The sequence below is a fragment of the Dromaius novaehollandiae genome, chromosome 7 (assembly GCF_036370855.1).
Source record: "Dromaius novaehollandiae isolate bDroNov1 chromosome 7, bDroNov1.hap1, whole genome shotgun sequence".
NCBI lineage: Eukaryota > Metazoa > Chordata > Aves > Casuariiformes > Dromaiidae > Dromaius > Dromaius novaehollandiae.
The window spans coordinates 44962004-44988677 of record NC_088104.1 but is presented as its reverse complement, the minus strand read 5'-3'; the positions used below and the strand labels follow the sequence as shown (position 1 = coordinate 44988677).

Here is a 26674-nt window from a genome sequence, read left to right as displayed (position 1 = left end):
GTGGGGGCCGCGTCATGTCGCGAGGGGCCGGGCCGGCGCCGGGGCCGCCCCGGACGTGGCGCCGCGCGGCCATGGCGGCGCCCAGCCGCCGCGTCCTGTGGCCGCCGCTGCTGCTGCTGCTGCTGGGCCTGGCGGCGCTCGTGCACCCGCCGCCAACGGCTGCCCAACGGCCGCCAACGGCCGCTGCCTTCCGTGCGGGCCACGGCGCTGCCGCGCTGCCCGCCACCGCTGCTGCGCCACGCACCCGGTGAGCGGGCGGGTGGGCTGGGGTGGGGGCCGGGCTGCGCAGGCTTTTGCCACCTCAGCCACACCCTCCGCCGTCACGGGGGTCTCGGTTCGTCCTCATCCCCCGTGCCTTCCCTGCGTCAGAGCTGCCGCTTGGAGGGTCGTCCACGTTCTGCGGCCTTCCTTCCCCCAAAACGCCCACGGATCCATCCTTGACACGCCCTACTGCGTCTCCAAGCGGTTGGCAAGCTTGCGCGGGAAAGGCCTCGTTCATCCGCTGGTTTTGGTCCGGTCCTTTGCGGGAGATCCTCCCGAAGGGCTTTCAGCCCTTCTGAAACCGAGAGCGATTCTGTTCGTCTTTCACAGAGCAGTGATGCTCTCACCCTTTTTGCCTGTCCTTTCCAAACACGTCCTTCTGTGCTAACGCGCTAGTCGTGTGAGCTATCCTGAGCAACGTGTCAGTTGTTTCATTGTTCTGATCACGCGTCGCAGCCTGGTTGTTCCTGCCTTGCCGTCAGGATGTGTAAGACATGCACAGTATTCACTTAGTGTCCCCTTCCTCATTGCTTCCTGCCGCAGGAAAGACTTAGGGTATAAGCTGCCTTGCTGAGGTCCCGAGGTGAGGTCCCAGCATGGTGGGAGACCCTTGGATAGAGCCGGGTGGTGCTGTCCCGACGGTCACTCTGCAGCCCCTCTGTTGATGCGGCGCGTGCTGCTCTACCTTCCCCTCGCACCATCCCTCTCCCGTCTCTCAAGACAGTGAACTCACAAAAGGGGAATGGTTTGCATCCTCGTAGAGTTGCACCACGTGATTTCAGAGAAAACTCATTTGTGTGAGAGGTTTGAAATCTCTCTGACCTAATTATATGGCTTTGTTCTCTCTAGATACCTTTTGTATGACGTAAATCCTCCCGAAGGGTTCAACCTTCGCAGAGATGTCTATATTCGCATTGTGTCGCTGCTGAAGACCTTGCTGAAAAGTGAAAATTGGGTGTTAGTTCTGCCTCCTTGGGGACGACTTTATCACTGGCAGAGTCCTGACATCCTTCAGGTCCGAATCCCCTGGTCTGCGTTTTTTGATCTCCCAAGCCTCAATAAAAACATCCCCGTCATTGAATATGAGCAGTTCATTGCAGGTAAAGTATATAATAATACAATCTATGAATGACTAAATGTTCGAAGTGTTTCTTTTTCACAGGTTAGTCCTTATACTTTCTTTGGTTTTTCCCAAAAGGAAATTAAAAAAAAAAAAACAGGGTTCATAGATTGAATGTGTTGGGGTTTTTTTTACCTTAATTCTGATTGGTTTTATTTGTTAGAAAACAACCCTGCTGTTATCTTCCAGTGGAGGGTGGGTAGTTGAAAGAAGGAGGAGAAATAGATATTCTTTCATTTTGCTGAACACGGTGCCGCAGTATTTAACCTTGGCTAGCCTCGTTTAAAATCCTCATAGGCCATTTCTTTTTAAACCCAGTCGGCTGTCGTCCACACTGTAGAAACATGTTCAGGAGGGTCGCCTAATCTACCCTCTTGCTCAGAGCAAGACTAACTTTGAAGACGGAAGATTAAAGCTCAGGACTTTATCCAATTGAATTATTTACAGTCTATTCAGTCTATCAAATAATAACAGCTTCAAAATAAGCTTTCTTTTTCTTTTTTCTTTTTTCTTTTTTTTCTTAATAATCTTTGACTTGATTAAATTCCAAGCTTGAAGAAGTAGGGCCTCATTCTTTATGTACCAACCTGACTAAATTTTAAAATTTTTCAAAATTTTGCTAGTAAAAGGAATTGGAGGCTATCGTACTTTGGAAAGTGGGGAAGGAAACTTGTTGGAGGGAAAGACCCATTCTTAATCATAACGGATGTTGTCTGAAAGATACCAATTCCTTTTTTAATGTCTTTAATTAAAACCATATCAAATATCCTTGAAGTTTTGTAGTAAAAAGAAATTGCTCTTAGTTTGAAATGCCAGGTTTAAACTGAAATAAACTTTTCAAATGCCTTCAAAAATCCAAGTGTTCCCAGTTACTAATTTTTATTCATATGAAAATGTATGTAGGTATCTGCACTACAGTTTCTCAGTGCAAAGTGAGTACAAACCAGTAGGACAAAATAACCCAATTAATCAAAATAGCCCAACCCAAAGTAACCAGAATTACCCAACCCTGTTGACAGCTCACTCGACTCTTTGTGTAGCACTGTGGTGCCCTCAGCTTCCTAGAGACTCCTGAGAAAGACAGTTAATATCCCTGGTGAAAGCCAAAGATATTTCTGCATAATTTTGACCCTGTCAAGAGAGGGGCAGCCTGCATATCTTTGGTAAAATACAGATAAGCTGTTTTTTTCTGCAGATTGTTGGACAGTAAAAGCTGTAAAGTGGGTTCTTCAGTGAACGTTCTTTTGTCATAGTCAAAGCAGCACATATTCAAATACTTTGCATAAATCGATTGGCAAAATTAATGTAAATGGAGTGCCCCTAATGATAGAAAACAGGTACCTAAAGATAGCATGTGGAAGAATATAAACAAAGACAGGCTTCCTTTGCTGTACAAAAGGTTCACTTTACCCAACTTTTGTAGTTATGCTTTCATGGTATTTCAGTTCTTTTTGACACATTAAGTAGCAGGCAGTTGGATGGAACTAACAAGTTGTCACAAACCCTGGTCCTGACCCTTTTAGCTTTTATGTCTCACACTGAACATCCTTTTTTATTGAGAAAATAGGGAGGAGAGAGACTAGTGTAACATTAGAATTGACGGTAGATTTTTAACTACAAGTAATTCTGTTTCATACCTTTATCCTGTGGTTTTCTGTGCTTACAAATGCTTTGCTTTGCTTCCTGTTCAGAGTCAGGCGGGCCCTTTATTGAACAGGTATATGTCCTACAAGGCTACGCAGAAGGATGGAAAGAAGGAACATGGGAAGAGAAAATAGATGAAAGGCCTTGCATTGACCAGCTTATGTATTCCAAAGACAGACACGAATACTACAGGTAATATCTTGCAGTCTTTTTAGTCTTCTTTGTATATTTCCGAATACTTGTTGTATTCGGAATTCGAAATTTGCTTTCTCTAACAGAAGGGTCTTATGTGTTTATTGCAGAGTTGTAAATCTCTGCATGCTTGGGATTATTTTTTTTTGTTTTTAAAACCCTATCAATAGCAAAATATTATACTGGTACTGGAAAATCTAATTCTGGTAAGTCATCAGTTCATATAAAATCCATATAAAGGCGCTGAATGGTTTATTTTCATTATGCATCTTCTTTTGAGGGCGTACTGCTGATTTGATTCATTTATATATAAACACATTAATTTCAAATACGAGTGTATGAACCAGTGGTATTTTTGTTCCCTTTCAGGGGATGGTTCTGGGGTTATGAGGAAACACGGGGCCTAAACGTCTCTTGTTTGTCTGTCCAAGGATGTGCCTCTATTGTGGCTCCCATCCTTTTGAAGAACACTTCAGCCCAGTGAGTTACTTTGTATTACTATTTATTATTGTATGGCATGCGCACAAACCCACTGCCAGTTTGGAGAGTGGAGAGCTTATGTGCCTTATGCCACTGTTACAGTATTTCATCATTGAGTTATTGTGGTCCATTAAAAATCATTGTAGAAGGAATTTATCCTCCAAAAAGGATTTGCCTGCAAGCTATGTTAAATGCTGCAATACTAATGACAGGTGAAATAGCCTTGACCTCCTTTTTATTCTCACTCGGGTATCTAAAGGCACTTGCCACCCTGTGCTTACCCTTCCTTCCTTCAGCCTTTCATCCTGTGTCAAGAGGGAATGAACAGAGTAGAGCTGGTGTTTCTCAAGTTCACATCTCTGATTCTGAGAGGCAGCACCTGGTCTTCTTTTACTTCCATCCTCATTGGTGCGAGATGGGTTTAGAGAAAACAAGCAGCATATTTCAACTTTCTGCTCTGAGGTACAGAGGTGCCATTAGGATGATCAGAGGAATGGACAGCTGTCATATGAGAGACATGGAGCACGCTTACATTTTCCCAGTAGCAGAATATTTGCAGTCAGCTGTGACCCTTTAACACCCCAAGACGTATTCGCAAAGCAAAAGCTACTAGGGTACGGGGTGGGGGAACAGGAGGAGGATATAATTGCCATCTATAAATACTATAGGGGAATAAATACATAGGAGGAAGACAAACCATGTAAGCTAAAGTGTAGTTTTGCCATGAGAGCAAATACATTCAAAAATATGACATGAGTACAGTTAGTTGAAACTGAGGTGAAGGTCCTCCTCAGCAGAGTAGTGGGGATCTGCAGTGCCTCCTATTAGAAGCAAAGGAAGCAAAATCTTTCTTAGGCCTTTGCTTAGTTGCTGCTCAAATTCTTTTTTGGCCTGCCTTAATGTGTTTTCCATTTAATTTCATAGAGTTTATGAGCCTTTCCATTTTCTTCATTTGGACAACACTTCCTCATTTTTGTGTAGTTTCCCTTTTTGAAGCTGAATGCAACTGTGTTAGGCTTTCTTTAGCCATTGTCGATCCTGTAAGTTGTTGAATGTAAGTACATTACGGTTACTATCACAGATCAGCTCTTCCACTATGAGATTTTGGTCCATGTCCTGCTGCTACTTCAGACTATGCAAAGAGCTGCTCCCTGCCCAGTTGGTTCATCCACTGTCTTTGACAGTGTCTAAAATTTTAGTCTCTTAGACTGCACAAATGTCATAGCAGGACGCAACTATGTGGGATAGTTGAAATCCCCTATGGCTATAGTGACTTGTGCTCCACAGGCTCTCTGATTTTCCCATATTGCCAGTCTGGCCAGACAATCAGTTGTACAGTCCTAATACTGTATTATTACTATTTAGGCCTGGTCAGTCATAGAAATTCTGTCGTACTGATTGACATGTTTAAACTATTAATCTGATTCGTCTTCAAGCTTTCTGTTACATGTAGTGCTTCACGACCAGCACAGTCTAGTCTATCTTCCAGATCATTTGTAGCCATAGGTACAAGTGTACAGCTGCTCATCAGTGACAATCTAAAGGTGATTGATTATTTGCTTCCCCTCATTTAAGCAGAAGAAAATCCAGCTAATGTCTTGGCTACCTTTCCGTAAAAACATTTCTCTGTGTGTTTGCTTATATTCAGCGTGCGCAGAATGAAAACTACATCAACACCCCCTGTATTCTCAGCTGCTCAGAAATCGCAAAATCTCCTATGTTTCTCGTAACTTTGACAGTGCAGTTACACTTCTAGTGAACAATCCTGTACCTTGTGTACTGTATGAAAAACACAGGCTGTTTTCATGTCAGTGAAAAATTTTCACTATAACATTTGTACATAGCTGCTAACACACCTTTTTGTAGCATTTATGTGTTCTTTGCTCTGCTATTTTACTGTAAGGGACTTTATTCCACACATTCCTTCTCTACTTTTGCCTTTGTGAGAATCGACTGCTGCCTACAAGAGGCTCTCAGGTGGTCTCAGAGTGAGCATTATCTCAATTCTTCTCTATCCACCCCTTTGGATCACTTTTTTCCCCCTTTGGCAATCATATAATATCTCCAATAGCAATTACTGTGAGGACTATGTGAGGGATTGTTATTTCTTGTCTATGTTTATTTATCACAGTTAAGTGTAACAGTTATTAAGGAAGAGAGCAGCATTACACAATGGCATAGTTCCCGTATCGCTCTAGCAGGCTGTGGGTCACAGTTTGCTTTATGCAGAATAGATTGGTGGCAGATCCCTCATTCCCTGTGTCCCTTTTGCAAAGAGATCATAGTCTGTGCTTTATCCTGCCTGCTGTATAAAGAAACGTAGTAATGTAAATTCTATTCCTGAGGGAAGTGCACTCAGTTTTACAATTTTTAATAGGTCAGTGATGTTAGACAGAGCTGAAAACCTTCTTCATGACCACTACGGAGGGAAAGATTATTGGAATGTGAGTATTTTCCAGTTAGCTTCTCCAGATTTTCTACTTGGTTTTGATAAAAATTCGATAACCAATACGTGCTTCAGTTTGACTTGGGTTTTTTTTCTCTGAGTTGGTAATCTTGAAAGTAACTTATGTCTTGTATTTCAGTGGTGTACTCTAAAGATTGTCTTCAGGTTGCTGTGGATTAATGTAACACAGGAATTTGTCCTGGTGTCTTATCCCCAGAGATTTAGTCATGCAAAGGGTTGCGTGTGGAAGGACCTCCCTTATGCAACACATCTACACTCAAAGGGAACTGCCTTTGTGCAGTTTCATCTCTAGTTGGCCTCAAGGTTAGGCATTTCCAAAAAGTTCCCCAGAGCGTTCAGTATCAGCTTAATTCTCTCCCTTGGCTTTGATGGCAAAATTACCACCAGTTTCAGTGCAATGCTGAGCACTCTGGAAAATCTCATGCAAGGCTCTATAGTACAGTAATCCCCATGGAAAAAGACTTAAGTTTTCTGTGACAAAGGTAAAGGTTCAGCCATAGGAAAATAAGAGTATGATATAATGGGTTTCATATGATTCAGGTTTCTAAGAGGAGGTAAATCATCTGATACTATGAAACAAATGATATAGACTTCAGACTTGTAAGATATAAACATCTGGCTATTCACTTGGTATACGGTATATTTTTCAGAAATGGACAAGACAGTAGTTTGCTAACCGTGAATTTTTCTTTGAGAGTGGCTTTCCCTAAACGTGACTTATTCATCATTTCTGAGTTTGATTTGTAATCCTGCAAAAATCAGGACGTGAACCCATATAGATCCATAACACACATTGCTTCACAGTGGTGCTTTAAACACTATAGAACTAAATTTATCTCAGCAATATTTAGAGTCTCCTGGAAAATATTCTTTTTTCTTGTCTTTTAATCTTAACTACCTGTGTGACTTATAGTTTTGTTGTTTTTTCTTAGTGTAGTCATACAGACAAAGAAATAGAGAGGAAATCTTCATTTATTGAGCAAAAGACATACAGTGCAACAGTATCTTCCAAGTACAATAATAAACAAAATCAATAGTAAAAACTTCTTTTTCGTCTCAAAAGAGTATGACATGAAATGCTAAGATTTAAGAAAAAAATGTAAAGATAAAATAACTTTTTTCACTTTGCCAGTTAGAGAAACAGCTTCCTATTTAAAGGTTTGTTAAAGTGTTTGTTCTTGCGATTCACATGCAGTGAAACACATGCCTCATTGTATGACTCATATCAGAAGCTTAAAATATTAACACACTGTGAAGATGGAAAGCTTGCAGTTCTGTTAGGGTATCTCTTCAGTGGAACTTCATATCAACTAACCACATATTATGGCTGTTGCTCAAGCCATTTGGGTGGAAACCAGGGCTCTGTTTCCCTCATCAAATCCTGAACTGGTTACACAACTGTCTTTCTCGTGGAGTAGGCGAACGTTCAAGGTAGAGTCTAGACAACCATGCAAGTCTTTTAAATATTTTCTGTGATTTGACTTGCATGGTTTTCTTTGATTTTGAACTAACAAACTGACAACTTGAGCTTCTCAAAAAAACATTGTTTTCTGTAGAGATATGGACCCTCAATTTTCGGTGGCTGAAAGAGGGAAGGAAGAATGTATCTACTGCTGCACTGAGAATGACAGCTAGTGAAAATTCAGCCAAGGATATTTTAAGAGCTACTCCAAGTGGCTGAGCAGTGCAGGCCTCTCTGCTGTTGGGTATACAAACAGGTTTCCATAAACACCAGCAGTTACCAGAGGTCAGCTGAAGCGTGTTAAGTTGTTATCCAAACTATCTTGTTCACATGTCCAGACCCTGAAGCTACCTTGGATGTGTGCACAAAACCTGCAGTTGTACATTGGGTTCTGAGAATAGACATACCCTAATTACGTTCCGTTAGCAATGTTTGGGGCTCTCTTCACTCTAGACTCCTTCTTTGCTGCAGAATCAATCTAAGTGGCTTTCAGTCTACATGTAGTTTGTGGTGTCCATGGTTACAAACTAAAAGGAGGTTGAAAGCCGTGAAGGAAAAATGCTGTAAATACTTTGAATCAGTGTGGCTCTGCCTTGGGACACCAGCTAATGTCCTGCCAGGCTTCTCTGCTGTGTAATAAACCCAGTCTACTGTGGGCTTCACTATACTGAGAGAAGAGAGGCCATCAGGAACTGAGGAAAACTGTTTTCACTGCACTTTCTTTGGTGCTTATCACTCAACAGAGACAGCAGCCTTCTATAAAATTAAGAACTAGACCAAATTCCTGGGTATCCTTGGTCAGTGGTGTAGGTCACATGGGATTTCCTTACTTTAGTTGTATGTGCTTGTTAATAAGGCTATGAGCTAACTGTGTATGAGATGGTAACTGCAGCACAAAATCTTTGAAAGAGGTGATTATCCACAGGTGAAGGAAGTAGCTCCTTTTTGGTCACTTTCCTATTGAATTTGATTGACACTCTAATGAGTGTCAGTGGCTACAGATATGACTTTTTTTTTTTAACATTTTTTTCTTATACGTGTTTTACAAGTTAAGTATTTGCCCAGCTTTTTTTTTTTTTTCCTTCCCCCAAAGATGAGGCGTATTACTGAACTGTTTAATTTGGTATATTAAGTGTCCTCTGCTAGATACCTACAGTCCACTCTGTACACCTGCATGTTGCAGGATCAGCTGAATATACTGGATATAAATGTTGTTATGATTGAGATTAAACAGGTAAAGCTAAGATGAAATGTTAGGAATTGTTGCATGCATGCTGCATGGATGTTTTGGAGGTACCACATCCTAGAAGCTCTGTGTATGTGAAACTATCTCTATTTACTTGGTTTTAGCTCTCTTCCTATTCCTGACTTGGCAACTGCTCTTATTCCAACAGACCCGTCGGAGCATGGTGTTTGCTAAACACCTCCGTGTGGTGGGAGATGAGTTCAGAAACAAATACCTTCAATCCACAGATGAAGCAGACAGGACTCATTACAATGAGGACTGGACACAGATGAAGGTAAAATTGTAACAGTCTGTTTCCCATAACAAATGTAATACTTTTTTTTTTTTTTTACTTGTTTACTCTTGGCTGTATGTTACAGGGAGTGATAGAAGCTGCCTATGAATCTAGCTCTGACAGCTCAGATCATGGTGGGCATGCACATTCTTCCTGTCTCCTCTTCTCGCCCCATGACATGAGTTAACAAAGTCTGTTGAGATGTGGCTGACTGGACTGGGTGCCAGGTTTCTGTTCCCTCAGTTCAACTAAAGGAAACTTATTTTTCTTCTTTTATTCAGCATCATGCAAGGGTGAAAAGTTCAGTTGCAAACTGCCAATTGTAGGTTTGCAACCAAGGGAAACAATTTTTATGTACAAAGATTTCATACCATACTGTGTCTTCAATGATGCAGGACACTCAAGATGAAAATACCACACTAAGTGTCCTGAAATACTGTCATTCCATTCTTTAAAATTACTTTCTGCGGATAGAGTAATTCAGTGCCTTATGTACAGGTTATACATTCATGTTCCCAGGCTTCTTCAGTATGAATCTGACAATGAGTGCAGCAATTACCACTTCATTTTTATGAATGACTGGAAATTCATGGTCCTCCAAGTTTTAAAGTGTATTGATCTTTCTTGCTTAGGTTAAGACAGGCACAGCTCTAGGTGGTCCATACCTTGGAGTTCATCTCAGAAGAAAAGACTTCATCTGGGGTCACAGAGAAGACGTGCCTACCCTGCAAGGAGCGGTGAAGAAAATCCGCAGCCTCTTGGACATGCATAAACTTGAAAAAGTTTTCCTGGCCACTGATGCTGTTGAGGAGGGTAGGCAGAGTGCAGTCAGTTTAGGACTGATAACTTTCTGACAATGAGTGCAGCAATTACCACTTCATGAATGACTGGAAATTCATGTGCCTGCACCCCAGAACAGGGAATTGAATGGGACTGGGCAGCCTTTTCCCTCCAGCCTGGATGGGTGGTACCGAGGCATTAGTTTGGTATTTCCCATAAGCAGTTTGACAGTCTCCATGATGGGAGATTTGGAACTGGATAAGCAATGTGGTGTTTCTGCCTAGTCCTCCTCCTCTTTTTTACATCCCACCTTTTCCCTTCGCATTTTGTAGACTCACAGATGAGCCAGTGGGAAGGGGGCCCTGAAGTCTCCTGTCTAGCCTCCCCCTTGGAGCAGGACTATCCCCAACAACAGCTCAGGGCAGCCCCAGTTGTGTCTAGCCAAGGCTTCTGGAAATGCGCAAGGATGGAGTTCCTCTTCTGGGACCTGTCCCAGGGCTACCATCCCCTCCTGGTAGTATCTAGGGATTATGTTTCAATGCATGGCGTATTATACCCTGCAGGTATAATATCTGCAAGAATAATCCTGCAGGGTTGGACTGTGTGATAACCAATCCAAGTTCTCTGTCATTCAAGGCCTCTTGATATATCACCCCTGTAGGATTAGACAGCATAACTGGTGGTGATGTCAGTTCTACCATTTGCAGGTTTCACCACCCTGTCAGAATTGCCTCCCTTGGCAATGTGTCTCTGCCTCCATGACTCCTGCTCCTGCCTAAAATACTCTGACATTTGGCAAAATGTTCTACAATTCAACTCTCGACTAATCTGTGATTCTGTAATTCGTAGGTAGATTTTGGTTTTCCATGCTTTGTAACTGTTCACCCAGGGGTTCCTTTAAGCACATATATTTTCTGACAGCAGTGGATTATGCTTTCTAGCATAAAATTGAGCTGGGTATTTTGTGTCTTTCCCTTATTCAGAGGTTGAATTGCTCAAGAAACTGCTGCCTGAGATGGTGAGGTTTGAACCCACTTGGGAGGAGCTAGAACTCTACAAAGATGGAGGGATGGCTGTGATTGACCAGTGGATCTGTGCACATGCAAGGTAGTGAATTTGACTTTTCTTTGTGGAGCCAAATTTTACAGTCACAAACCTGAATATTGTCTTTGATCCAGATACTGTTGATTACAAATCATTCATTAAAATTCACTGGACTGATATCAGTTACTTGTACTCTAAAAATTAGCCCTCTTCACCAAACAGGTCTGATTTCTTCACAGGTATTTTATAGGCACCTCAGTTTCAACATTTTCCTTCCGGATCCATGAGGAAAGGGAGATCTTGGGATTTGATCCAAAAACAACTTACAACCGATTTTGTGGTGAGAAAGAAAAAACCTGTGAGCAGCCAACTCACTGGAAAATTGTCTACTAATATGCAAAGAAATTCAAGGACTTCAGTACTGGTGAGCGCAAAAGAATAAAGAAAGACTACAGGGAGATATATACCTTTGACCAAACTACAACTCAGTCCTCTCCCCTTTTCTCAGTGTTTATCTGACATTTGCGTTTTGAAGCACAAGCAATATTCATCTTCTTAGCCAGGTACTGAGGGGACCAAAGAAAACGAAGACACCCTAGGATTCACTTGTTGGCGTAACTAGGATTACAGGACAATCCTAGGCACTACAGTTGAGAACTGAAAAGCCAGACTTTGTCCTAAAACTGAGTAACAAATGAAGTAAATCAAGGTTTTCCTTTGAAGTTGTGGAGAAAAGGAAAAGAGTTTAACTTTTATAACTGTAACACAGCTGTGGTCTGTATAGCATTTCTGTCTTTACCTGGTTATTTTTTGTTCAGGTCAGCGCTTGCCTCTCTATTCACAAAATGTGTGGTTTGCTTTTGGTCCCTGCACTATGTAAGCTGCATATTGTGCGTAAAGTCTGCAGTTCCCTGGGGAAATCTTCCCTTTTTAGGCAGTAATTGGTGAACATTCAAACTGTCCAATGCAATCAGTGCTCAATAAAAGAAGAGGAGGTGATATTTCTACATGAGCACTGAGCTCTTCTAATAATAGTCTTAGTGGGACAGTCCATGCTGAGAGAGGCACGAAGATTGGGTTTGTAGGGTGGTGAAAGAAAGCTTATGTTTCCTCTTATGTTTTATCTTAACATAAGAAGCTTTTTCCCATCTTCTTCCCAAGGATCCATTTCGTTGGACTAATGGAAATGTCAGTATCCTTTTGGGGTATTTTGCCACTCAATTAAGTGAGTTCTTGGCAATGATGCTTGGCTAGAAAACATGTTCAAAGGCCTTTCAAGCTTCCATGTCAGTTAAACTGATCATCCTAGTAAATCAGCAAATGAATTTTCCACATTTAAATTTTTACTTTTAACAAGGAAGCAAACCGAGGAAAATGACAGATAAGAGGTCTTCGGACCCTGAAATAATGTATTTAAGCCTAGCAGATGCTCCATGTCCCGTTGCAGTCTCTCATGGGGTCAGCTGGTCAGTGGTATATGGGAAGAACACTGTGCAGGTAAGTTCTACACTACCAGCAGAAGGGAAAGTGCAGTGCCTATTAGAGAAAGGTTTTGTAAATACCAGATCTAGCTCTTACAGTCTCTTGCTATTCAGAATTTGCCTCTGGGCGGTATTTGGCTCCATTTGGTGCTTCAAATGGGTCTTTTGCCTTGCAAATCTACGTGGCTCTGTTATCCATGAGAAGCTTTTTCAGGAGTGAACTAGGAGAGACATTTCAAGCAGACATGTGAAGCAGCTATTTCTCCTTCAGATCAGTTTTACCAGAATACCTTCCTGTTAGGGGTCCCTTTACTTGCTCTTTCCTCTTGTCTTGAGTAGGAATATAAATAACCCACCTGCACTGTGCACTGTATATTTCATAGATGCTCCCAGACGATGAGGTTGTTTCCTCCTGTGCAACTGCAGCAAAAGCTGTGAAGACACTTCAGACAGTGAGTAGTATCAGCTCTCCTGTTCTTACCAGCTGCTTATTTTATCTCTGTAGAGCAAACGAGTCTCTCTCGTGCCGAAATGGAGAGCCCAGCATTTCAAAGCAGTGCCTTTTCCCACTGAGTCGGATGTTCTCATTTAGCCTGTGTGCCATGTAAAGTGAGGATGGCATTTTACATATAATGTATACCTCAGTTCATTAAGGAAATAAAAAGCTTTGTAGCGTTTTATGTGGCTTGTCCATGCTTCTTATTGCTTTGTTACCATGCATTTTCCTAAGATGATCAGAGGCTGGAACACGTGGTGTATAAGGAGAGGATGAGGGAGTTGGGTTTTTTTCAGCCTAGAGAAAATGAAACGGGGATTTAACTGTTGTCTTCCACTACCTAAAAGGGGTTGCAGAGCCAGACCTTTCTGAGAGGTGCGCAGCAAAAGCACAAGAAGCCACAGGCACAAGCTGCTGCAAGGGAACTTCTGTTTGGACATAAAACCTCTTGCCCGTGAGAGTGGTGCAGCCCTGGGAAAAGGCCCAGAGGGGAGTGGTGGGCCTTTCGGCTGTGCTCTTTCTGCCACACTGAAATAGCCAAAGGGCAACCTTATGCATCGGAGGAGAAGCTCACATGCAATTAGACTTCAGAGAAATAACATCCACCTTGCTGCCTCAAATAGGAAACAGTGATTAGAGAGAAAAGAGTGGGGTGACAGCAGGGTGACATGGCCACAGGTTTTGATTAAATTTTTCTTGTTTTTATATCTCTTGAATAACTTATCACAATAAAAATCTCAAAAGGTGACAGCAGGGGATAAAAGTGTGAGATTTCCTTTTTGTTTCTGAGATCCACCAGATCTTGCAACATGACTCCCCTTTATCTGTGCGGTTGTAATACCTATATTTACAAATATATGTATGTACACATGCATACCTAGTATTACATTCATAAGTGACCACAGTGCCTTTCAACCGGTCCAAACAATCTGCACTAATACACCTATTTCTATTACAAGCTGCACTGTGATTCCACATTAGCTAGTGTTTTTCTACCACTGTCCTGCTGCTTTGCAGGTTTCGGAACAGCTAATTAAACAGAACGGACCTGGTTATCCCATTGTACAAGACAGCTTAGCCAGAAGGTTTGTATCCTTGGGTTAATACTGTTACATTCCATTTTTAGAGTAGACAAACTTGCAGATTAAGTCCTCTCTGTATCTGTCTCAGTGTATGATGACAGAAGACACATTCATCACTGCAAAAATAAGAGGAAGAACAATTGCATCTGTAAGATACAATATCCACAACAGTACTGTAATGGTTTTCATCTCCACTTTCAAGGACAAACATCACATGTTTTGTGGTTACTCCCACTCCTTTCCCCAGAGGAAGATTGAAACAGGGAGAGCAACCTGAAGTAGAGCTGTGATCTTGTACTTTGCACAGTCATTGTGAAAGCCTGCTACTTTATTCTTTTTTTTATTCAGAATGTCCTTTCTTGGCCATTGAGCTTACTGACTCCGGTGTAGCTTTTCTGTCACCAGGTGGAGACAGCAGACCAGGCTGAGATCAGCAGTGAAGCCAGCTCTCCAGATACACACCAAAATCTGGCAGCTTTCTCCTTCAACCACCATTGAACTAGGGATTGTGGATAAGTGTGAAAACAATCAAAGCAACTGTGATTGCCTTTAAAGTAATCCATATGCGCTATTATCATTTAATCAGCCTTGAATGCTTGCTCAGATCACTTAGACTTAGGAAGGCAATTTTTCTCAGCGTCACCACTTTGAACTTGGCTTTCACAATAAAGTGGTTTGGCTCCACTGTTTGGGCAGATACACACTGAGCTCTAAACATTTCTCAGTCAGTGTGCACACTGCTTTAGAAACATCAGCTAGCCGGCTAGCACAAGCAAGGACCATGGCTGCCCCCCAACATTGTCCCTCTTCCTCCCCAAACCTGCAGACTGTGCAGGTCTGCAAGGGAAGAGGTCTACAAGCTGCAAGGAAAGAGAAGCTATTCACAGCTTCAGTGAGTGTCTGGAAATGACAGTAGCCTAAATCTCAAGTACTCACTTCATTGGTTGGTTGGCTTTACAATTTAAAAATGTTACTCCTGTGCAATGAGCAAAGCTTTTTTTTTTTTTAACACAGATCCTTTTCTGTAGCCTGCTTGCAGCCCTTTTTATGTGTCAGGCAGAATTAAAGCTCAGTGCTGTTGTCCACAGTGCATGGTGCATGCAAGTCTCCTTTCTAGCACAGCCATGTGGTTTGGGCCGGTCCTTCCAGGTTTTTGCTCTTGCCTTGGACAGGGCATCAGGACAGGGACTTGATACTAGAATATAGTAGGACCAGAGAGATTTGGGGGAATGTAGATGGACATGGTCAGGTACTAGACACATGTGCCAATTCCTCTAATTGTTTGGGGGGAAAAAAAAATCAAGAGTTACTGTTTCTGTCTGATAGGTGGCTGATATGTTTTCCTGTTTACATCATATGGCTTGAATTCATCAGCTGTGGCTTGAAACAGCAAGAACAATCATTGTCCAGAGCTGTAATATCCTCCAGTGGCTTCACTCACTAATAATGCACCCTTGATCACATCACCTATACTCTGCTGATTTGTTGCAGCCTGTGCTACAGTCTCCTTCAACACCCTTGTGAAACCTATGAATGTAGTATTTGCCCCAAAATGAGAGGGTTAAATCTAGCTATTGCTAGATACTTTGCAACAATGGCTATTGTTAATAGCTATTGCTATTATGGGTTAAGCTTATTCATCTGGGGGCAATTGCCCAAGATAAGAGAGATCTGGGGCATACAAACAGACTTCCCTCTCAGAGATACCTTTTCCAAGGCTCCTTTGCAGTCTCAGTTGATAAAAGCTTGTTTTATTAAAATCCGTTTTCCTGAGGAACACAGGTACTTCATAATTATCTTTCATGAAATCTTGGACAGATACAGACTAAGCTTTTCACTTTCGAAGCTCCATTTAAAAAATATTAGCAAATTTCAAAAGACATGGATGGAATTTTTGAAATGCTCATTTCTGTGAAGATGCCTTGTTTTTTTTCCCCCATCAAGGACTTCTTCCAAGCAAAACCATACTGACTACAAGTATTTCTCTCTCTAACTAAGCAGCCATTGCAGTCCACTGCTTCACCTCCCACAGGGACACAGCAGTCCCTGCAACCTGGCAGAGGACAGCCTGTAGTTGCCAAAGTATGAAGACTGACTAGCTCATTTTCTATCCATCTACTACTATCCATCAAGATTTGCAATAAATGCAACTCAGGCAGTAGTGGAAGACAAGCAGTCCTGCACTTTCAAAAGAGGAGGTGAAGGTGAGAATTTTATTATCGAGATGGTGTTACATGAAGGGTATTTAGCTGGTAGTTTGGAGGTTGACTGGTTAGAGTATGCAATATTATGGTGGTGCAGGCTCTGATTGCCTGGCTGATGCATAGACTAAACCTAAGTAGTTGTATCTGAGTGATGCTGGTGATGCTGTAGCTGTACAGTTTTGGCTTGCATGATCAGTTCTGTGATTGCTGTCTTTCTGCTGCAACCCTACATACATTTCTGGCTGCCAGCTTGAATGTCAAAGTTTCTCAAGAGACTCTCTGAAAAAATGGAGGCAGTGGATTTTCAACCCTGGTAAAATAAAGAGAAAATAATCCAAGATGCTGAAGAGCCAACACCTGGTTCTTCTGTGCATGGGTTGAGAACATTATCTGCTTCTCTGGAATAAGAACAAGTTTGAATGTATATTTTTTTGACTTACTGCTCTGAAAGCACTGAGATGGTCAGCAGAAATGGTGTTTAAATGGCTCTTCCCATGTGATGGCTGAATAAAGTATAAATATACTTGACCAAATAGTCCGCAGGAAACTCCTGGGTATTTTGCTCCACACCTTAATCTCAACACTGTTTACAGATATGCCTAAGAGATCACCTCTTCTATTGCATGAACTCAGCACAGAAGTAGCCTGGGAAGGTGTCACAGACAGTCCTGACTGGGGTAGATCATCGGAGGTCTCTGCCCTGGCCCCTAAGCAGGGGCACCCCAACGCCACATGTGGTTGCTCAAGCAAGGCTGCTTTTTTTTAGTATTCCCACATCCACTCCACAGGAACTGCCTTGGGAGACATTGGCAGTGAAAGTCCATGGCAACGCATTGTCCTAATGGGACATCGACCCAGGAGCTGCGTCCCCTGACAGGTTGGCTTGTAGGGTTTTTGAAAAAAAAATCAAAGTCATGGATATAACTATGAAATATCAGCCAAAGATGAAAGTTAAAGTGATGAAGTCTGCAGGGTGCTCTAATAGAATCATTCCTTCACTGATCTGTGAGTACAAAGGTGTAAATTTGGAGCCTAGGGTTTGCTTAATTCCCTATTTTGGACACACATGGAATTGATCCTGGGCCCAAGCTGCCCACATCCAAAAGGGCATCCTTTGGGTGCCGGGGCAACTCTCAGACTGGATCAGCATTTACGTCTGTGAGACACATCATACGGCCATGAGCTCTTGCGCTGACCTACACCTCTGCTTGACAGCACGGGTGCTCCCTGGAGCCCTGAAACTGAACCTCAGTTTTGATCTGCAGGCTGGCACCCAGCAGGATCCTAACTTTGAAGCTAACCTTGCTTTGACTGGGAGAGGATTTATAGTGGGCTAATGCCAAATAACACTACGCAGATGATCTGGGTAATTATAAAATGGTATCTATCTCAGTCAAAGTAGTTGAAAGTGGAGACAATAAGACTATAATTTAATTTTATTAATGATTTTTTCTTTTTGCTGCGTGATTGAGATCTTTTGGGATGTGGCACTGCCAAAAGCAAGTTTTAAATAAGTCTTACTTTAATTTAAGCCTTAAGTTAATTAAGTCCTTCAGTCTGTGAATCCCACTGGACATGTTACCCACCAAGCCCTGACATGAACTACCACAATGCGGGAATGTTTGAGCAGAGGCGATAAGAAGAGGTAACTCTGGCATCTACATTTCACATGTAGTCAACCTGGACGCTTCAGAAATGACTCCAAACTAAAATAGCTGCAGAAGTTTGTTAGCATGTGCTTAGTCAGGCACAACTAGCCTATCTAATGAGTTCTTCTGGCTGCAAAATATGAGTCGGTTTTTCTCCACTACTGCAGAAAACCTTTGGGGGAGCACTCACAGATAGCCTGTTGCCTAGTTGCAGCCTCTCTTGTAGTTAGCTGGGACAGCTGAACCTGTGGCAGCCCTTTCCCATGAGGGAAGCAAAAGCCCCCCTTCCTATGCGTGAAGGCCTTCACACAAAAACAGACACCCTCCCGCACACATAGTCCTATCAGTGGTGACGGGATCGAGGAAGCCAGACAGGACCCCTGTCACTCGCGTTGCTGCCAGCACGCTGCTGTGCTGCCGCTGATCACATCCAGGCCAGCGCAGAGGCGAACCGAGGAGAGGGGCTGCTTGGCGGCAGGGTGGCGCTTTTCGGCTCCTCCTGCCACCGCGGGATGCTGCCGCACAGCCCCGGCGCAGGGGAAGAGACGCGGCTGCCTTGAACCAAGGGCTGCATGTGCAGGCGAGGGCAGCCCCAAGGGGCTGCGTCAGCCCCCGTCTCCCTGCCGTGGCGCTGGGCACTACGGCACTTGCAGGGACCCACGCACACGGCCCTCGGGAGCCTGGGGCCCCGGTGGGGCTCCTCCGCCTCCAAGGTGCCCGCGCTGATGCTCCACACCGCAGGCGCCGGGGCATCCTGCAAAGCAGGCAGAGAGGAGGGCGGGAGAGAAGGCGTGCGGGGTGCTGGCATCGCCTTCAGCGCTCGCACGGGCACTGCTGGCTCTGCCCTCCCCGAGGGCCGCGGGGGCAGCCCGGCGGAGAGCCAGAGCCGAGCGGTCGAGGGCAGCGGCCGCACGGGGCTGTGCGAGCTGCCGCCCGCCTCAGCTGAGCCCGTGCTGCCGACCCCTTGGGCACCGAGCCGCCGCTGCTGCTGACAGCCCCTGCTCTGGGGCGCTCGGATTGTGACGGGGGGAGCTGGGCTGAGCTCAGGGTCCGGCTCTGTGTCCCACAGCTGGGGCCTAGTGAAGCGTCCGCTCTGCGGCACTGATGTACTGAGCACCGCTGGCTGCACAAGGGGCCCGGAGGCCTGATGCCTCCTGGATGGGCTGTTGTCCCAGTCCAGTATTGGGAAGGTTTCATTACGATCCCAAGGACGAGATTAAGATGCTAAAACCGGTCATATATCGTACAACCTTTTAACTTTGTTTTCCACAAAGTGGGGAGAAAAGGTGGGGAAAGGCGAAGGAGAGGCAAAGGAGAGAGGGGGGGAAAGGGTAAGAGGAAAAGATAGAGGAAGTTGGAAAAGGAGAAAAGAAACTAGCTACGGCCACTCCGAGTCCGATGATGTCCCCCTGACTCCACTCGAGACCTTCAGTCCTCGCAAACAAGCCCCCCCCCATTCACCCAGTCTGCAGTTTTTATAAGTTCTTGCCCCCCTCTGGGCGGTGCTTCCTCACTCCCCATGCAGATTAGCTGTCGTGTGCAGTCCGCCCTCTTGGAACCTTCCGGAAACGGGCTGGGGGCATCTGGGGGGTGGGGTGGGGGTCTCCTGCTCATGCGCGGATCGCAAATGTGTACGTGCGGTACGTGCCAGACGTGGTGTTCCCCTACAAGCCTTCTTCTGCCCTTTTTGCGCCCTTTTTCCCTGCGCAGGCGCATGAGGTCGTTACCTCGCGGACGGCTCCCGGGGGCGACGGCGCGGCATTGCCAGACGCGCCTCCGCAGCGGCGGCTCGGCAGCAGCAATGTCGAGACAAAACCACATTTAGTACCGGTTCTCTACAGCTGTGGTGACCTTCTTTACGCACAGCCATTTAGGGGCTCCTGCTTTAATTCTGGCTGATCAGTCATGGTGGGGGGGGCGGGGGCGGTTTACAGTAGGGATCACCCCGACTGTGGCCATGGAGAAGAAGGGCCTTGAAGGAGAGAAACCACCAGGCGTCAAACCCTCATCGGAAAGGTGTAAAATCTCTGGGCAAATAACATGTCATCGCTTTGAAGGGGCACGCTCAGCATCTTCCTGCTGTTACACTGGGCTTCTGCAGTCAGGGTGCCCGAAGAGCCCCGGCTGCAGAGGGGCTGGAGCCTCTCGTGCCTGTGCAGAGCTCGGGGCCCTGCTGCGCTGGTGCCTGCATGGGCAAATCCTGCGGGGCCTACCAGAGCATCCCAGCAGCCTGCTAACTCCTGGGCTCAGCCACACCAGGGGAAGCCAGCGCCAGCTCCGGGCCAGCTCCGGGCCCTCCTCATGCAGAAGAGGTCATGGCTTTGCAGGGCAGAACCCTGTCAAGACTGCTGCCATTCCTGACCCTGCTGTCAGGGGAAATGGGGTGCTTCTCTGACTGCTGGAAGGGGGGTATGTTGTGGCTGCCCCAGACTGCTGGAGAGCGTGTGTGCCCTCCCCCTCCCAGGGTGACCCCGATTCCTTCAGCACCTGACTTTTCTACCCATTCCTTTGCCCAAAGAAAAGACACTGAGCCGTGGTGAAGAGACAGGGCTGCTTCTTTGGGGAAAGCCCAGCAGAGGGGGGACTGGCAGCACAAGCCTGGGACGGGCTGGGCCTGAGGGCCGGAGCTGTCCTGCGGGCAGGGAGAGAGGCCAGGAACCCCCCGACTTCCCCGCACACTCAGGTGGCCGCTGCGGGCAGAGCAGCCTGGCATCAGGAGGCAGCCGAGCTCCAGCAGCAGACATGGCCACCACGCAGAGGACAGTGCCACCGCTCCCACGCTCTCCTCAGGCGGTAGCACAGGCCTTGGAGGGTGCCTGGGGAGGGAGTCATCTTCCCTGGAGCTCTCAGGAGCAGGATGGTTTGTGTCGCCAGGGAACGGATGGACGGGCTGCTGTCCTCCTGCAAGCCTTGCAGGGCTGAGAGAGAAAGGAGCAGAGCAGAGATCAAGGCGCCGTGTCTGCACAGACCCCAGGCATCCCCTGCTGACGCAGCCAGTCCCACCCAGCTCTTCCCACAGCCAGGAGGCAGCAGGAGCAAGAAAGGGATGAGGTGGGAGTTGCTGGCCAGGACCGTCCCAAAGGTGCCTGAAATCTTCTCTCTACTCTACCCACAGCGGCCCTGCTCTGCACGGGCAGCAGAGCCCTCCTCGCCTGGGGCAGGGGTGGCAGCTCCCTGCCCAGCATCTGTCTGCCTCCCACCAGCCCTGCCTGGCACCCTGCTGCCCTCGCTCACCCGCGCAGATGTCCTCCAGCTTCTCCTTGCTCCGGCCCCTCAGGTGCTGCCCGACAAGCCCTAGGCACACACACACAGCCGCTCACAAATCCGGCTCCCCAGCCCACCCCCAGCAGCACAGCTGCCTCCAGGCCCTGCCAGCCTGGCCACGCTCCCTCCTCCCTTTTGCAGCGCTGACGCCAGGGCGCTCCGCACTGCGTGCCACCCAAGGGTCTTGCTGTGAGGGCACAGCAGGAGGCTCCCAGCAGCCCCACATGTGTGGGCAGAGATGGCAGAGGGTGACACAGCCCCTGGGCACCCAGGCCCTGCATCGGGCGCTGGGGGCTCCAGCAGACACAGCTGCAAGGCTGGTCCTTGCTGCCAGCGCAGCAGCCGGGGGGGCTGAGGCCGAGGTGTCCGGGGACAGAGAGGGACACCAGCGGTTGGGGCTCACCAGTGAACCTCACGGCTGCCTCTCGCAAGGACTCCTGCGGGCTCTCCAAGTATGACAGGCTCTGGCGCAGGTACTCTTCTGCTCTTCTGGCCCTCACCAGCTGGGGAGAGCACAAGGGCACGGGCTTGGCGCACACCCCCCCTCACCCAGCCAGGCAGTCCCTGCGCCCAGGACCGGCTTCCCCGGCCTTGCCCTGCCAGGACGCTCATGGCTCCCACACACGAGCTGGGCAGTGCCGAGCTTCGGAGGGAGCAGAGGGCAGGCTGCTCCCCAGGCATGCTGAGGTGCCCTCCTGCTGCCAAGGCCCAGCTGGGCCAGGAGTTGCTTTAGCATCCCAGGGGGCAGCGAGGGCAGAGGAGCCTGGAGAAGAGCTCGCCAGGGCAGCGTGCTTGGAGAAGGGCAGCGTGAGTGCTGCTCCAGCCTGGCGGCTTTGGGTGCCAGCCAGGGCCAGGGGCACAGCTGCCTGCCCCACACACGGGGCATGGAGGGGGACAGGTCTTGCGCAGGCTGGCTCTGGGGGCTTTGGGGCCATTCTTACCAGGCACTCGCCGATCCTCCATGTCTGCGCTGTCTCAACCAGCTGCCTGAGCTGCTTCCACTTGAGGAACCTGGCAGCGCCAAGGAGGGCTTCCCAAGAGGCCTGCACAGCAGCAGAGACAGGGAGATGCCACCGCAGCCCAGGGGACAAGACCCTGCATCCCCCTGCTCTTGGCAAGCCTCGGGGCCTTGCCTGGCCCACCATGGGAAGAGGCAGCAGCTGGGCACCGACTCTGCCACGGGGTTCAATACCCTGGGCAGAGACATGGGGCACCCACCACCTCAGGCACCTCGTCCTGCCGCGGCAGCACAACAGAGAGCCCCAAGAGCTGCTGAGCTGTAGCCAAGGCCAGGAGGAGGCTGAAGGGCTGCAGTCGCAGAGACGCCCAGGCAGGACTCGGCCACAACTACCTCCCACAGGCATTCCCCCTGCGGGTGCTCGGCTCCCCGGCCTGCGCCCTTGCCCAGACTTTGTGCCCCCCGCCCCAGAGCTCGTGGGCTGGGGAACAAGTTGGCTCCCCAAAACTCCTTGCAGGTGCTGCCTCCCTCTGCGCAGGCCAAGGGCACTGGGGGCACACGCTGAACGTGGGGAGCAGGGTGTCTCCTCCTGCAGTGCTCTTGCCTTAGGCAGCTGGGGCATGCCCCAGGCCAGACATCTCCAGGCCCCTGCTGGGGCAGGGCACGGCGGCAACAGGAATTGGGGGGCAAAGCCTGGCCTCGCACACCTGCAGGGCTAGCTGCGAAGCCCCTAGGCACTCCAGGGCTTAGACATTTGTGGCCACGGACTGCGGCGGAGCCCTGTGGGACCGGGGAAAGCAGGTCTGGCAAAGGCCCATGCCCAGCTTCTCATTCCCTGCTTCGAGCCTTCTAGGGCCCTGGTTAGAAAGCCATACCTGGCGCACGCTGCGGCTCTCGTCCTCCATGTGGAAGAGCAGTGGCAGCAGGCTGCTGCGCACTTGCTTCTGCAGCTGCTGGTCTTTGGTGCCCAGCACAATCTCCAGCACATCTCCGAAGAGCTGCATGGAGAGCGCTCGCACCTGGCCAGCGTCCTGGTGGGAAGGAAGAGGGGGCACCTCAGCGCTGGCTGCTCCAAGCCCACGGTCTCCCTCGCGCCCAGCCCTCCTGCCGGCGCTGCAGGGGCCGAGCACAACACGGAGCAGCCGAGGGCAGAGAGGGCACTGGCGCAACGCAGCCCCCCCAGCCCAGGACACCGGCAGGGGCCCTGGCTCTCCCCCCAGCCTTACGACATCAAAGAGCAGCAGGAGCTCCGCGGACAGCTGCGGAGCAATGCTGGCCACCGTCTCCTCGCCCGTGACGTGCACCATGTGTCGCAGCACCACCAGGGCCTTAGTGCTGATGTCGCTGTCCGCATCCCGCAGTTGCTCCATGATGAGTGGCAGCAGGAAGTGCATTTCTCTTACCTGTGTGAAACACCACCGCGTTTGCTGAAGAAGTAGCGGACTGCCCAGGCAAAAATGCCCGGTTTGTTAGACACCCGCTTCTCCTCTGGCTTCCCAGAAGCTGGCATGGCGGTTACTGCAGCAACCTGCTGCCAGGCAGGGCTTAGCGGCACAGCCATGGCGGTGTGGGGGACTGGGGGCGTAGGGAGGGAGGAGAGGGCAGCACCGGCTCCTCTCCACCTGACCACTCGCCCCCTTCTGTGTGTTCCCCAGCACCCTCACCCAGCCCCACGCTGCCTGCACAGCTTCACCCGCCTGTCCCCTGCTCACCATCTGCGGCCTCTCGCACAGCAGGATGAGGCCTCTGAGCACCAGTCCACGTATCACCTGGCTGCCACGCTCCAGATACCTCGCAAGGAGCAGCAGGATATGAGCATCGTCTTCGCAAAGGTCCGGGCAAGCCACAAGCTGAAACACATGTTGCAGGGAGACAGTGCCAGAGCCAGCAGGACTCCCTGCATCGTGCCGTGCCGGCTCCCACCAGCAGCTCAGGGCGAGGGCACCAGGCCCACACAAAGCCTGGCCCCAAGGCAGCAGTGAGTGCGGAGGGCCCCCGGGGCTGCTCCTCCGCTCCTCTCCACCATCCACACAGCAGGCACCAAATCCACGTGGGCACAAGAGTTACCCCAGCGCGGATGGGCCAAGCCAAGGCTACAAGTCGCAGCGCACCCACTACCCCAGCTCCACTCACTGCCGCGCCCACCCCCCAGCACAGGCACGGGAGAGCAGAGGGGTGAGAGGCACCCCAGAGGCAGCCCTGCCATCAGGCTCACCTCCACGAGGAAAGCCAGGATGGAGATCTTGTGGGAGAGCCCCTCCAGGCGGAGCAGCACTGTCAGCTGGCGCAGGAGGTAAACTCGCAGGCTTCTTGGGGTCTCCCTCATTTCCCTGGCAGAGGGAAGAAGGCACTGGTGGCCTGAGCAGCCCAGGCAAACCTCGGCCATGCCTTGGTCACAAGCGCTGAGGCTGCAGCCCCTTTCTTGGGGAGCTGGGCACCCCCACGGGCTCTGTGGGGCACCGCATCTGCAGGGGAGAAATGCTGGGGCAGAGCGGGCACAAGGGGGCTCTCACCTGGCCAGCAAAGCCACTCCCCTGTGGTGGCTCTCAGCGCGGAGGAGCATGTCCCAGCCACCCTTCCTCGCCATGAGCAGCACCAGATTCTCATAGCCAGCACGGCAGAGCAGTGCTTTCATGGTCCGCACTGCGGCCCTGTGTGTGGAGCAAACACCAGGTCACACTGGCACCCCTGGCCCGGCCTATAGGTCCACGGCAGAGACAACGGGGCTGGCATGGAGCACCTGACGGGGCTGGTGAGAGCAGACTCTTCCCCTTGGCATTCCCTCCAGCACATCTCAGCCTCCTCCGGCGTCAGCTCTGCGGTGACAGAAATCTGGAACAGCAGCGCCAGGAAGAGCTGGGGGAAAAACGCCTCCACCTGCGGTGGGCAGGGGGGCCGCTGGAGGATCTTATGCAGCGCCATGGTTGCCTGCAGAAAACACCCAGAGACAGCTCTCGCTGCAGACGTGCACTTGTTGCACGGCCCAGTCTTGGCAGCGATGCTTGGGCACTGGCCTGGGCCACGGGGCAGTGAAGCAGTGCCTGGCCTGGCTGTGTGGCCAGGGCAAAGCCATGGGAGCTCTTGGGGTCTTTCTGCCCTGGGCACAACAACCCTTCCTGCGCTGGTGGGAGGTCTCCCTGTGGGGGGGGGGGGGGGGGCCCTCCATGCACAGGCCTGCCTGGGCTGTGCCTTGGTCCTGCCGGGCCCCTAAGCATGCCCCAGCCCCTAATCCTGCCCCTAACCCACGTTGCCAGCCCACGAAGCACGATGCAGAGACAGAGGAGGGCGGAGGGCCCCCCACGCAGGGCTCCCGCCTTGTGCACAGGGGGCTCCAGCGGTGAGCAGCAGCCCAGCGTGCTGGTGTGGCGGGGGTCAGGCACTGGCCAGGGCCCTGCCAGCCGTAGCCCTCCCTCACGCGCTGTGCCTGTGCGCCCTGGGGAGGTCAGGGCTTGGCGGCGGATGGGGAAGGGCAGAGGGGGCCCTTTCTGTGGCCTCTCGCCCACAGAGGCCAGTGCAGCCCTAGGGGAGAGCGAGGCTTCCTCCACAAACGCACGGTCAGGGGAGAGATGTCCATGTGGTCCCCATCCAAAGTCGACGCCTTGTGCACTGGCCAGTCCAACAGCACGTCTAACAGCTCTCCCAGCACCTTCCCCGCAGCCATGGACTTCGACGCCAGCACCCTCCACATGGCCGCGGCAGCGCTGCAGGCCCAGAGCGCCCTGTCAGCGGGTGCCGCAGCCGCAGCGCCGTGGCCTGGGCAGCCCCACAGGGCCTGGGCTGGCCGCCAGCCCTGCCGCTGCCTGCTGCCCGCTGCCCGCTGCCCCGTGCCGGCAGCACCCAGCCGGCCCTGCCCCAGCAGGCACCACACCGCCAAGCTCAAGTCCCTTGTGGGGCAGGGAGGGAGCCAGGCGACCGGGCTCAGGGGCCCAAGGCAGCCAGGCTTGCTCAGCTCTGGCTGCTGCAGCCCTGCCTGAGGCAGCGGGGCTGGCACACGGGGACACCGGGAGGGCCCAGCCCCTCAGCAGAGTCCTGAAAAATCTCCCTCTCCCCCGCGGCCCACACGGGACGAGCTCTAAGGCCTGCGGGGCCCCAAGCACTAGAGGCAGCAGGGCCCGTACCTGTCGCAGGATGGGGAACAGCGCAGCAGGCTCACAACCACCTCCTCGGGGTACGCGCAGGCCAGCTTGAAAAGAGCCCTGTCCAGGCTGTGCCGCGCAGACTCCTCCGTGACGGACAGCACGCTTCTCCACAGGCACCTCACCATCTCTGGCAGCTGGAGGGCACACGGCTCCAAGTGGGGCTGCTGCCAGCCTGCAGCCAGTCGCCCAGCTCCCACCCAGAAGGGCCGCCCTTGCCACCGCTCTGCGCTGCCCCCGGAGGGTGTCGGGTGCCTGGCAGACATGGACTCGGGGAGGCGGCGGGGGGGAACAACCCCCGGAGGCCTCGAGCCCCGGCCGTGCCACCCACAGGCTACTTACGTGCTCCGAAAGGGAGGCGTCGTCTGTCACGAGCGCATCCAGCTCGTGAGCAGCCGCCTGCGCATCCTGGGTGCTGCAGGCTCCGATGCCCC

General features: G+C 49.8%; 1 protein-coding gene across 2 annotated transcripts; it reads left to right on the top strand.

Annotated features, from left to right (window-relative positions):
* Positions 1-14: 14 nt before the first annotated feature.
* POFUT2 (protein O-fucosyltransferase 2) lies at positions 15-13131 on the top strand. Of its 2 annotated transcripts, XM_026107436.2 has the most exons (10): positions 15-247; positions 1111-1361; positions 3073-3217; positions 3587-3697; positions 6075-6141; positions 9021-9146; positions 9779-9959; positions 10910-11033; positions 11210-11394; positions 12957-13131. In XM_026107436.2, the coding sequence occupies exons 1-9, from the start codon at positions 15-17 to the stop codon at positions 11361-11363; spliced, it is 1392 nt and encodes a 463-aa protein (XP_025963221.2). In that variant the 3' UTR covers positions 11364-11394; positions 12957-13131. The 2 variants fall into 2 exon arrangements, with proteins under 2 accessions (XP_025963221.2, XP_064371519.1); XM_064515449.1 differs by having other exon boundaries at positions 11210-13131.
* Positions 13132-26674: the final 13543 nt, after the last annotated feature.